At 38.1% G+C, this 13,855-nt stretch overlaps 1 protein-coding gene across 11 annotated transcripts in view; it reads left to right on the plus strand.

The window, feature by feature from the left end:
* Positions 1 to 13,855, plus strand: part of TENM1 (teneurin transmembrane protein 1) — a 1,397,628-nt gene that overhangs the window by 1,278,760 nt on the left and 105,013 nt on the right. For all 11 annotated transcript variants that reach the window (XM_073361279.2, XM_073361281.2, XM_073361264.2 and 8 more), the window contains 2 exons: positions 2,802 to 3,069; positions 6,736 to 6,879. In XM_073361279.2, coding sequence (XP_073217380.1) covers positions 2,802 to 3,069; positions 6,736 to 6,879 — 412 coding nt within the window. The remainder of the gene's footprint in view (positions 1 to 2,801; positions 3,070 to 6,735; positions 6,880 to 13,855) is intronic.

Genomic DNA, 13,855 nt, shown 5'->3' on the forward strand with positions numbered 1-13,855 from the left:
TTTTCTGTATTAAAAAATTGCATTGCTCCCTAAAAAGGGCCTCATTAATTTCTTTATTAGATAGAAAACCCTTCTAGTTGAATTCTGTCACTTTCGCCTGTAAGTAATGATAAAACATCATACTATCTCAGCCTTCTAGTGGCTGTGCTGTGGCTGTATAGTTACATTCCTGTCTCCACTGAATAGAATGGGATAAACTAATGGGCACAGGTTAAAAAGAGCTGATACAAGGTAGTAAAAGAACTATGTCACACCCTTCCACATAAGAGATTCCAGTATTTTTTTTACTAGCCAAGTATCGGAATTGCTATATACAGTTATCACATGTCAGGGTGCAGCCCAAATCAGCGAGAAGTTGTGTCGTCACTTGTCCTCTAACCCTGAGTGCCTTAAAATGCTCTACTGCTGCAGCTTCCTGTCTGGACGCTCCCAGCCAGCATACAAGCATGCTCTGGGTATCTATATGATAAGCAGCCCTGGTTCAGCAACTCTGACTCCAGCAGCCTGTTTGTTACATCATAGCCATAGTCCTGAATTTCCCCAAAACCATCTGCCTTGAAATGTCCAGCCCTCTACTGGAACATTTAGGGAAGTAATATGGTCTCTTGCTCTTTAAAGAGGCAAAAACACAGCAGTGTGTTGCTTTAACTGGAGTTGACAATCCCTTCAATTCAGACACAGTACTGGGATGGTTTAGATTAAAAGTAAAACAAGTTTATTAACAAAAAGAGAGGTCAAATGTAAAGGGTAAAGTCAGAAATAGTTATGTGCAAATAAAAGTGAAAAACACTTGATAGGGACTAAAACTTAGCAAAACCACAATCTTGGTCCAAGATAAGGTTCTTAACACTCCTTCTACTAGCAAAATAACTGACCACACTCTTGGTCAGCATCTTCCACAAAATCCAAACTTCTTGGTTTCTTTGTAATCTTAGGTACAGGATCACTTGGGGTTCTTTGCCCCTCTCTTCTATAGTCCAGAGAACTTTTGAAATATATTCTTCTCAAAGTCCAGTGCCCCAGCTGTGAGGAAAGATGCCATTGAGTCTGATGGAGAAGGTTCCATGCTGGTTTTTTCCTCGCTGGTGCTTTCTACAATTCAAGTTAATCTATCCCTGCAGTCTCTGATATGCCAATGAATGGCCACTTGACTGTGATCGCCAGTTGTCTGTGATTGCATTTTCTGGAGGGAGGCATCAGCCTTTCCTTTGTTTGGAAAAACCTGTTTACCCACTCTCCAGATTTGTCTAGTTTAAATACATTTTAGTCCCATATTTCCTTCCAATTTCTGTAGTCTTTTGGGTGTTTGCCATACATATACCACACAAGAATATTAATGATCAGTGTGTTGTTGGTTTTCCAGTGATAGCTTACACAATACCTATTAGATAGAGATTCTGACAAAAGTGGCACTGGGATGCTGTTAGGGTCACAACAGTATATTCACTGAGCAACTGCTCCTAATCCCCTGGTTTGGGATAGAAGAGAGCGAAATACTAAAATGTACTTTATATGAATATCTATTACTAGTCCCCTGTTTTAGAGGAAGGAAAGTTTAGAACCAACTGATATTAGATGCATGACAGAGGAGGCAGCTGGGATGTCAGCAGGAAGGACAGGGAATAATCAAGGGATCAGCAATTCCCTGCCAACAGCACATTTCATATGTTGAAACGACAAGTGCTGGCAGACCTCCAATGGTACTGCAGTATTGTGTTGTTATACACAGCGGAGACAGTGTTGTTATAGCTATACGGTAATAGAAGGTGTTTGAAACTGAAACGATTTGTTATTAAGGAAACAAAAAGTGAGCTGGAATAACCAGGAAAAATAAACAAAGCACCATTTGTATTTTTCCAGATTGTGTTGATTTAACATTGTGGCAGACTGGCTCATTAGTAATGATATGAGACATGCTAAAATCACAGCCTGCAGCATTTAAATTTACAAAACAGGATCAAATTGTGAGTGGGCCTTGCATGAGTGTAGCAGAGAGTGTGCAAGGAGTTTTCCTCATTCCCTTGCACACCCTGCACCAAGGACTGCCACAACAGCATCGCCTCCATTCAAGGAAACACAAGGGCTAATCCCTCCTAGTAGCCTCCAGCGCCCACATATCTCAAAAGGTCAAAGCCACAACACCTTCCGCCTCCTACCAGCCTGTAGTCTTTGCTGTCCCCCTGCACACTAAGTAGCTCTGGAAAGGATTGTGATGCTCAGGAAGGCATGGCTCCTTCCTGAGGTCCCTCTAAGATGGAGCAGCCAACCCAGGGTAGTGCCTTAAACACACAATATGGCCCAAGGTGAGTTTAAAATATGTATTTATTTAATTATTGTTAGGTCCAAAAATTAATTAACCAAATGAGATGTCCTCTCCAAAGTCAACCTGCAACTCTAGGACAACTGAGGTTAGTGGATTTAGACGAGATTAGTACTCAAGAGAATAATTGTTATCACAAATTTGACCAAAAACTTAAGGCAAAAGTAATATTTTGTGCAAACGTTAGAGACAAAGAAGAGTTAGAAAAGAGATGGGGCCTCCTTAACAAAGTATAGACAAATTACCTGTTTTCCACCTGTGTGATCTTTCAGACACTGTGCAGCTTTGGATGATGCTGAAGATCTTGCATTATTCCTGACCAAAATATGCCGGGCAGAGGCAGGGCAGGGGTCAAGGAAGTCAATTTTCAGTGGTGCCTAGGTTTCTTAGAAAACATCATGATTTGGAATACAAAACTTTGCCCTTTTCCTTGGCATGAATATCATTAATAACAGTGTGTACAACTGTTGGGTTCTTCTAGGTGGTCCAGGAGGAAATCCCAATTCCTTCTAGCTTTGTGAAGCTCAGTTACCTCAGCAGTCGAACCCCTGGATATAAAACCTTGCTCCGCATTATTTTGACACATGCAGCCATCCCTCCTGGAATGATGAAAGTGCATCTTACAGTTGCTGTTGAAGGGCGGCTAGTTCAGAAATGGTTTCCTGCTGCTGCAAACCTGGTCTACGCGTTTGCCTGGAACAAGACAGACATTTATGGACAGAAGGTGTCTGGTCTGGCAGAGGCAACAGGTATGTTGAGTTACTTCAGTGTAATTAGTAGTAGTAATACATTTGAAGGAAAAATACTGTTTACACTTCTGCTGATATATAGTGTATCTAAATTAATTGCAGCTTTAGCCAATTGGAATGTGATTATCTAGGAAGCATTTTTCTAATTCCTCGCGTTTCTCTTTTTAAAGCCACATTTCTGGGGGGTTTTTGGGGCATCTCTAGTTCAAAAGTCTCTTTCTCCTGTCTCATAATGGTTACATACTAGTGGGTACCTATATAGCTATCCCTGTGTTTGTAATGTACATTCTCACTGTGACCTTCAGTGTGTCATTGCCTCCGTCATTTTTTTTTGGCAGTGACTTTTAAAATGTCATTTCCAGTTAGAATTTACTAAATGCTAACTTTTAGGTATCTTTGCTTATTATATTTGATGTCTGAAGCTGTTAACTTCTTGACTTGTTATTTCAAAAGGTGTACATAGAAATCATCCATACTTTTTGGGGTCCTTTTATTTTAGTTTTTTAGATTTTAAAGTTATCCAAGTAGTGGTCCCTGATTTATGACAGAATGCTTCTATGTGAAAATACTATAACTGAAGTAAAATGCATTTAATTTATCCAAAGTATTTTCACATGAATTTTGCTATTTGATCTTGAATGTTTTTTATTATTTTTAATCAAGGATGGTGTATTGTGTTTAATGACCTGCTATTGCAAACACTTCCTATCAGTGTATTTACTATTCCGGTAGTGCTTACTATTGTGAGTAGTCCAATTGAATTCAGTGGGATTTCAGTAGGTTTTGAAGTCTGTGGAGCTACTCACAATGATAAGTGTTTGCAGGATCAGACTCTAAAATATTAAAATAATTAGGGGCCACATTCTGCCACTTACAGTGAGTAGTATCTTGCTCCATAAATAGTCTCATTGACATCTGCAAAGGATAATACTATGACTATCCGCTCTTTCAAATGTGTGTTCAAAAGTGGACAAATGCTATCTTAGGGGAACATTATTCACACTGTACAGCCGATATAGAGATCTACCATAGAGTAAAGTCTTATTCAGTGTGAGTAGGAGTGGCAGAATCTCTCCCTAACTGCTTATACCATATAGATTCCTATATCAACTTGTATAACAAAGAATGGAATTAAATGAGTTGAGATTTCTCTTCTGAGTTATAACCTATTTGTTCATTTTTCCATATGTACATATAATATAATAGACAGCAACAATATTATGGAATTTTGTTGTTATAAAATGTAGGATGTCTGAAAATGACATGAAATAGCAGTAAATATGTTAATACTAATAAATATAGTACAGAACAGTTAAATATGCTAATTCCCTTCCAGATTATTTGAAATCCAGTAATCATGAAGTCCACCCTTGTCCAACATATTTCTAGACTTTAAACCAAATAACTATGTTAGAGATGTCAGAAAAAGGTACATTGAGTTGCTAAATCCTAGCAAATCATTTATCAAGGGAAACAAGAATAAAACCGGTCCATGAAGCACTATAAAATAATGCCTATTTATTTATTTATTTATTTGCGGTTCAAAGCCTGATTTCATTTAAAGTTTATTTTAATTATGCTTCTTGCAAAACAGAAGCAAGAATCTTTATATGTAAGTGCATTGTTAACTTGGTTTGTAAGATTCTGATAAAGCCTTATTTAATTTGACAGATCGAAGTAGTCTGGGACCCTCTTCTGCATTCATTATGTGAATTTTGTCAAAATAATTCCCTGTGTTGGTGTATTACCAATATTTAATAATACATTCTGCTCAGACTTCATTTTAATTACATTAAATTACAGCAGATTGAAGTCCTATAAGCTCAGGAATATAACCATCTGTGTTTAATATTATAAACCCTATAAACACTTTCATTTTTCTTCAGGATTATTGGCAACAATTACATAATGATTTACTATAGTAGTCTATCCAGAAAAAGTGGTCTCTTAGAAAAAAACAGACTTTCTGAAGGTACTCATATGCATGGAAGGACCTGGAGTTTTTTGGTGGGGGTTTTAGAGAAATATTTGGTGGCATTTCCCTACTCTCCAAGTCTTGCACATTGAAGAAAGTTCCTGATCTTACATCTGCAGCAGAAATTATAACAACAGAGTTTCTTCTTAAAATCGAAGGGTTAGAAAAAATATATAATAGTACTCCTCTCTCTGGAAAAACTGGTTCTAAAAGATTTTTTAACAATGGAAATAAAACAGAGTTAAAGCATGTGGCTCATTCTTAGATATATAAAGTTAGCGTATAAAAGGGGGTATCCAAATGCTACTAGCCAGAAGGGCCAAAGAGAAGAAGACAATGAAGTTGTGACTGAGCAGATAATGAGCTTTAGGAACATTTGGCAATCCAGAATTTCAGATGTGGGCAGAGAATAGTAGTAGAAGTATTACATTGTCACCCATGATCCTAGCATGTGCTCCATTATAGACATCCAGGAGCAGATCTTCAGCTGGTATAAACTGCCATAGCTCCATTAAAGTGAGTTAAACTCCCACTGAGTTCAATGGAACTATAGCAGTTTACACCAGTTGAGAATCTGCCCCAGAGGGTGTCTGCAACTCTGGACTATTCCTTAGCGTTGTGGACAGTATGTATGCCTGACCTGGGCTGAACTTGTGAAGTGTGTGACTGAAGAAAAGACCCTATAATTTAGGTGATAAATTGTCAGCAAAGTTGCTTCATACTAAAATCTTCTCTTTTCTCTTCCTTCTTACATTAACACCTAGAAAAGCACTTGTTCTGATATTGACACTTGATGAATAATCCCAGTAACAGAATGGCAGAGGCAGTTTGGGGAGAAATAATCAGTGCTGTGGCCAAATCTGTAGATTCAGAATGAGCAGTAGTATAACAGCAGTGTTGTTTTAGCTGCTGGGGCCTCTTTAAATTGCAAAGGATGGACAAGGCAGCTGCTGGGTCCATAGCGTAATGAGCTGATGCCTGTAAAGCTTTGAACATGCAGTGACGTTAACAGGAGGCAAGGGAATATGAATTCAGGAGTCAGAAAGTTTAGTAGCAAAAGCAGAGGCTTCTTTTTGATAAACTGATGAGAAGCTCCAGAGAGTAGTGGGAAAAGTCTGTTATGTTCCGATAAAACGTTTTCCTTACAAACAAGCCAACATATCACTTGCTACAATTATGACACAAGACCTCAGGTTTGAAGTGGAGCACCTAAGGTTCACTGGAGTTCTAGAAAGAGGGGGTAATTGGTGACAAATCACTGCCAACATTCTTACATGTATCAAAGGAAAAAGATGAGTCAAGTGGAATTGAATCTCCACCCTCCCTCCTTGAACAAAACAGGACTCTTTTAATTTAGCAATAGTTCATTTAGTTAAGGGAGATGCTATTGAGCAAGTTGGACAAATTTCACTGGGGAAAAAAAGATACACACATGCAAAAGCCAGTACATAATTGATACTATAGGGATAGACTTAGAAGAAACTTTACTTTGAAACTAAGGTAACCATGACTATCAAAGGAATTGATAATCTCTCAGACTTTTTTTGTAGCCTCAAACAATAAAAATCAAAATCAAATGCAGGAGCCAGCATAGGAACCTCATTACTGACAGGTAGATATAAAAACTGGTATGGAAAAAATATATAATACATGAAAGAAAAACAGTCTAACATCTCATCATTTGTTTGCAGTGTCAGTAGGATATGAATACGAAACCTGCCATGATTTTATTCTGTGGGAGAAAAGGACAGCTATCCTGCAGGCTTTTGAGATGGATGCTTCGAATCTGGGGGGTTGGTCCATAAACAAACACCATATATTGAATCCACAGAGTGGTAAGTCCTTCAGTTATCAATCAGATATGTTGGACAGGAATATATTTTCAAGATGGTGATGAAGAATTTAGATGTTTAATTTTTCATTAAACATTTCATTAATGTTTTATTCTTGGAGTGTGCAACTTTCTTTTTTGGGAACTGCACATTTATCCACCCGCTGAAAATATTTTTGTGTGTGTCTTAGCTATCAGGCATAAATAAAAATCATGTAAATGTATTTTTTTCATTAGGCTGGATAAGAGAATACTAATATAGGATATAGAACTTTATACCTCTAGGTTGTTGTTTTGAATCCAATCTAAGATAGTAGGGATTGAATGTTGCTCCTGTTTGCTGGTCTGTGTGAAAAGAATTGATGGTGTGTTGTCTTCTCAGTGGACAAGTATCTATGCCACAAACTCACCGCTATAGCTGGCTTTAATTAGCATAATTATTGGCAGTCTCACCAGTGGAACTAAGGATCAAATATGCATAGAAATTGAGCTAAAAACTGGTTTTCTGGAAGTGGTGCTTCCATTCGGTATAGACTCATCTGGCCAGGACAGTGTGCAAGCTTGAACTGCTGCTCACTCGGTATCCAAGCTGTGGATTAATAAAATACTTTACTCTCCCGATCAGCAGTCTAGCACCTTTCACAAGCGCGCACACGCACACACACACACACAAAAGCAAAGAATCTCCTCATTTATTTTGCCCTCCTGATTTATTCCCTCAGACAGTGAGACTTTAATCTGTTTTCTCATACCTATTATTTTATGGTTTCCACCCAATCAGCTATAATTAGGAACTATTCTTAGTGGATTTAAATTATCAAATTAATACAGTTACAGTGAGTTACAGTATTGAGAATGAATATGAATTTGCAAATAAATGGACATGTTACATTCCTTGGGAGAGAAAAACCTAGGATCACTGTCTCAGCTGGTGCAAATCAGCTTAGCACTAGCTTCAGTAGAGCTCTGCCAATTTTCCAGCTAAGAATCTGTCCACTAAAATCTGTTTCCAACTGCAAATAACTGTAACCCAGATTTATGCACAGATGTAAAGCTGTCAGGATTTCATAAATTCTGATGTCAAATGTACAACTGTAGTGTAAATATTCCAAATGAAAAAGGTCAGGTTTAGTTTGTAAATTATCAAGGTTTTGATTTGAAATAGTTTGACATTTTAAGTAGTGGTTCTTTCATACCCACCTTACTGGTTTGTATAGATTGACTTTTTTTAAATGCCAGGTGTTGACATTTAACACAAAGAGAAATCTGACCTCAGTCAGTCCAGCCCCCCAGCTGTGAGCCCCATAGTCCACATCCTAGTGCCAGTTTGCCACTTAAAAAGTTTAGTTTCAAAACTGAGTTCTTGGGAATACTTTCTTTTATAGCTCCAGTTTATATGAATGTCTGACCTTAGCATTTACTGTAATGCCGCCCCTTCTAATTCATCACACAGACACTAAAATATTTATGAGACATTATACAATACACAATTATGAGTAGTAAACATTTGAGGTTAAATTGTGGCTTTTCAGCCACTTCCTAGAGCACAGGGCACATAAGGATGAACTGTCCATTGGTCGCTCCCACAGATACTGTTCATGAGACACAGTTTCTGCAAATGCTGGGCTGCGTAGTCCCAACAAGCCTTTTACGTCCTTTGAAAGGATGCAGCCTGTGCTAACCTCTTCTGCCTGTTAGCACTAACCTCAAGCAATCCTTGTGCTTTGTGACTGCAAGAATTCTGGGTGACTAACCCTTGTACCTAGATTTTAAGTGGGGATGGGAAGCTTCTTCTGCCTTCCCTCCCACCTTACACATCTGCACAGAGCTAGGCAAGATCGAGACTTAAACTAGAGGCAATTGTTCTCACCTTTGTCCTTTCTTTACAAAGGCACTGATCCAGGAATGTATGTAAGCACATGTTTAACTTTAAGCACAACTAGTGCCAGTGAAGTCAATGGGCCTACTTATATGTGTAAAGTTAGGGCATAGGCTTAAGTACATACCTGAATCAGGGCATAAGGTCTGATCCAAAGCCTACTGAAATCACAGGAAAGACTTCAGTGCAGTTGATCTTGATCATTCCCATAAAGCTCCTGCATGTGAACTGTCAGAGAAACTGCTTTAGGGTCATACTAGTCAAATATGGGGAATTAATTATTAAATCGTAGAATTCATATGCCTACCAAAGTAAAATATAGTCCCACAAATAGATGACAAACTAGATATTTAAGTTCATTAGCAAAAAGCTCCAAAATAAATAATATATCACTTGATCTCAGCCAAAAGGTCAAGAAAAGGTCTTTGGTTTCAGCCATGCAAAACACAGATTTTAAACAAGGGTAAAGTTGTGATTCAAACCTAAAACAGTCACTGTAAAATTCAAGCTTATGCTCCATGTCAGTGTGAGAGAAATGAAAGGCATAAGTGTGGAGTAGCCTTCTCAGGAATTAATTTATTGAGATCTTTTTGTATTTAATTAAAATAAAGCATTCACTCTGCAGGGATGTAAGTGTGAACCTTTCACGGGTATGGAATTTACTTTCTCTTTTTGAAATGCTGTCACAATCCAGTTAATCCAAACTACAGGAATAGCATTGGGAACACAATTAAAATGTAAAAAGTTATGGTACTTTACTGCAAATAGTCCTTATGTAACTTTCATTTCACCTTAACATTAAAAACACTTGATTTGATCAGCTATACACATATATTTCAGTTGATTAGAGCTGCTGTTGACTGAATAATATTGTATGCATATTAGAAGTCTGAGTTGTTGATTCTTCAGTTTGATGTTTTTGTCATGATTGCAAGTGGCAGAAATAACTAAAAAAATTGCCTAACTTTTTTTTTTTGCTTATCACTGACAGAAAAATAGCATGAATTTAATATGACCTGAACCTATTAGCAATAGTGGGGCTTTTTGTAGTTGAATGGAGTTTGCTGAGGCAATCTGATGAGGCATCCACTAGCCATTCTAGCCATCCCTTCTTTTCAGCTAGTGCCACACACCTTTTGGGCTTTCGTGGCCCTGGGTAGGCCCACTGATGGAGAGGAATTTGCAATCCTGCCACTACAGCCTTCTCCCCCAGCAGACTTTCTGCCATTAGAACCCTTCTACGGGGTCTTAAGAGCTGCAACAGTTAGCTTGAGTTACTGTATTTGAGTTAATCCACTCAAGCTAGCCTAACTCAAGGGCCTAGCTTGAATGAAAGTGTATGTCTATACTGTGATAAAAAACCCACGTCATCAAGTCTCAGAGCCCAGGTCAGCTGACTCCGGCTCATGGGGCTCAGGCTGTGGGGCTAAAAATAGCAGTGTAGCTGTTCAGGCTTGGGATGAAGCCCAGGCTCTAAGACCTTCCACTGTCGTGGTCCCAGAGCCCAGGCTCCAGCCTGAGCCCGAATATCGACACTGCTACTTTATAGCCCTGCAGACTAAGCCCCATAAGCGTGACTCAGCTGACACAGGCCAGCCGCTGGTCTTTTATTGCAGAGTATATCTTCCCAAAGCAACCATGTTGTGAAACAACTCTCAAGTTACACAGCATGATTGGATGAGCAGTTGATGAGTTGCTTTAAAGGGAGCTGCTGCATCCCCACTACTTTACCAGCTCTAGCATCAGCAGCACTGGAGGTTCAAACCACTTCCAACCCCACTCCTGAAGGGCTAGCTAGCTTGAACTTAAAGTGCCACTTAACTCAAGTTAAAGATTTGTGTGTGTGAACAGGAGTTGGGTGAGGGACAAAACTCAAGGTGTACCTCAAGCTAACACTATGATGCATACCCCATGATGCAGTGAATCCCCCATATGTGTTACTTAGTGAGATTCAGAATATGGATATTTACAAGCACAAGTTTAAATTCCATAACAGAAAAACAGTGAAAATATATACCTTTATGCAGAAATACATTTCATGAATCTGTTCCCAGCTCTAAATCTTATTGATACAAACATTGCTTTAGGCAAACCATAAGACATACAAGGCATCTTACTATTCTAGGAAGTAAGGGCCTCTTTTCTTTCTGTAAAGATATTTCATGATTGATTGTGGCATCCTTGAAGTGAAAAGCCTGTCCATCACTCCCAGTTGTCTCCCCACATTCTCCCCTGGAAACCCTGACTTTTTAAACACATACTCTTTTTGAGCCAATAAGTGTGTTGTATTAACATAGATAACTGATCATATTTTCCTCTCAGTTACACTAAGGCCATGTTTATTGTCCCCTAGTTTTCTTTTTCTGATTCAGAAAACAAGATTTGATCATTCTGGATTCCTGATGATTCTATTCTGAAATGTTTTTCATCAAAGTTTTTTGCCATTTTTTCCAACATGCAGAATCTTCAGACTATTTGTCATAATCAGTTAACAAATACACATGTACATGCTAGCTCCTGAAGGCATAAAGTCCTTTTGAAATACCCAGACAACTCACAAATGCAAATGAATACCCCAATAACCAATATTTTTCAGTGTATCCTTTGAAGTGGATTTTTCTTCAGATGGGAGAGTGTGTTGAATGAGTTTTTGTCCCTTTTAAAGGGACTTTATACTTTGAAGTTACAGATACAGTAACTCTGGCTCTGGTCTAGCAAAGCACTGATTGAAGCCAGAAAGACTACTCATGTGTCTAAAGTTATGTACATGCTTAAATTGAATAAAAGCAAAACAAACTCTCCCGAGCCCTAATTATATATTGTTTGTCTGAAACATATAAAAAATTGTCTTTACATTTTTAGCCTCAAACAAAGGCCAGCATTTCCTGTGAGCTCGGTGATTTTTACTGGTGGGAGGGAGAAGACATAAATTTCCATTGATTATACTTGCATATATCCAAGCTCCTTTTATATACCAACCCTAAACTCCAAGGACAGAGATGTATTCCGACCCTTGTTGTTCATAAATAAGTTTGAAAAATGGATTCTGCTTTGATATCGGCATAAAGCACCACCCACTGGCTTCCAAGGGGAATTTTCACTTCAAACTTATTTGCAAGCCACAAAACAACTTCTAAACAAGGGGAACTGTGAGCACTAGATTTGGACCACCATCGTACTTTAAGGACAATCTAGAGTAGCCAAATGTATCCCTTATCCGCCATCCAGCACAAGCAGGTTTCCCCTGTTTATGTCTAAAGGTATGTCGACGCTGCAATTGGAAGTCTGATTGCAGCATGTGTAGAATAATCGCGCTGGCTTTAATCTAACCAGCATGAGTGCCGAGAGCCGTGAAACCATGGCAGCATGAGCTTCAGAGCGCACACTGACATTCATACTGCCATTGCTTTAGAGACGTTGGTACTTGTGCTAGTTAGGTTTGTGTGTGTCACACCTCTAATTGCAGAGGAGATATACCCCAAAATTCCTGAATGCTTAGCACCCTTTTGGCTTCATGCATGCATAATACTCATTGCGTTTGATTCTGATCTAAATTGCACTGTATAAATAAGGAGTAACTCCACTGAAGTAAATGGAGTTGCATGGGTGTTAAACTGGTATTCTTCAATTCAGAATCAGGCCCATTGTTGTGATTCTTGGATCATTTTACATAGCAAGCAGATTCAGGTGGGCTATGGAGTGAGGTAGAAGAGATCTATCGGAAGAATAATGCATTCTTGAACTAAAATTTGATGAGAAATTGGGGTTAATAGCTGGAGCAAGGTTGAATGGTGTGGTGTCATGCATAGGCAGGTGAAACCTATTCTTGGAACAACAACAATTAAAGAAGTCTTCAACATGATCTATATTTTCAAAAGCTGAAAATAGCACAACACAAAGTTCCAGAGTAACAGCCGTGTTAGTCTGTATTCGCAAAAAGAAAAGCACCTTAGAGACTAACCAATTTATTTGAGCATAAGCTTTCGTGAGCCTATGCTCAAATAAATTGGTTAGTCTCTAAGGTGCCACAAGTCCTCCTTTTCTTTTTACAACACAAAGTGTTTATGTACATTTTTTTGTTTCAGCTTTACCCAGAAAGGGCAATATCATATACTGATACTGCAATGCCACATAGGAAGGCAAGCCATCAGTTGTGCCAATGTAGTCAGAAACTACATTCATTTGTGTTTTATTTCCTTTAATCACTCTTCTTATTTGATGGCCTACTGGGCTTTCTAATAGAAACAGGGAATTTTGGAATTGCTGTATCAAAAGAATACCTATCTTCAGTTTGAAAATTGCTATGTCTAGTAATAACATGTCATTTTGAGGGTAATTGTTAGCTGTATTGCTATATTGTTATAAAAAAATGATGTCTACCTGAGAAAATGATGTTAGTACTGGATCTGGTATTACCAACCTAATAATCGGAAAGATTTTTGAATGATATATCCTGAAATGCAGTGCTGAAATACTGACATCTTAGAAAGCTGTTTTCCTCTTTATGGCAGGGCATATTACATTCTCACTGGTAAGAAGTTCACTCACTGGAATTACTCTTCCACTTTTAACACAGTTGTGCTGCAGTCACCAACATTTTTATACATTATTATCAAGCATCTCTTATTTAAATTTGAAAGGTGATTGTATACTGCAGTTTGATGCCCTTTCTGAAAAACACAGAGCAGTCCTGCTATTAATTTCCCTTAATTAAATATTCAAAGTGTTTAAGAAATTCATCTGCTACCCAATAAAAATGTATGAATAAAATGAATATTTACATAGTAATCCCTAAGAAATCAGATAGTACTTCAATTAATAGTTGATTTGTTAGAGTGTTAACCAATCCTGACTTCTCATCATGATCCCAGTTTTTAAAATATCTCAGAGAGTGGAGATGTTTAGAATCGGGGAAGGTTCTTAGAACCTTTTAATATACTGGTTGAAAGATCTGGCCATGCTTTACTGAATGTGTTATGTGCTTTTCTCCTGTATTGTCAAATTCAAAGATAAGGTGCAGAATATTTTAGCTGCTGCCTTTTTTTTCTGCCAGATCATTTTATTTCAGTTTTGGTGGGTCAAAGGTTCTTAAGACCTTATA

The sequence above is a fragment of the Lepidochelys kempii genome, chromosome 9, assembly GCF_965140285.1.
Source record: "Lepidochelys kempii isolate rLepKem1 chromosome 9, rLepKem1.hap1, whole genome shotgun sequence".
NCBI lineage: Eukaryota > Metazoa > Chordata > Testudines > Cheloniidae > Lepidochelys > Lepidochelys kempii.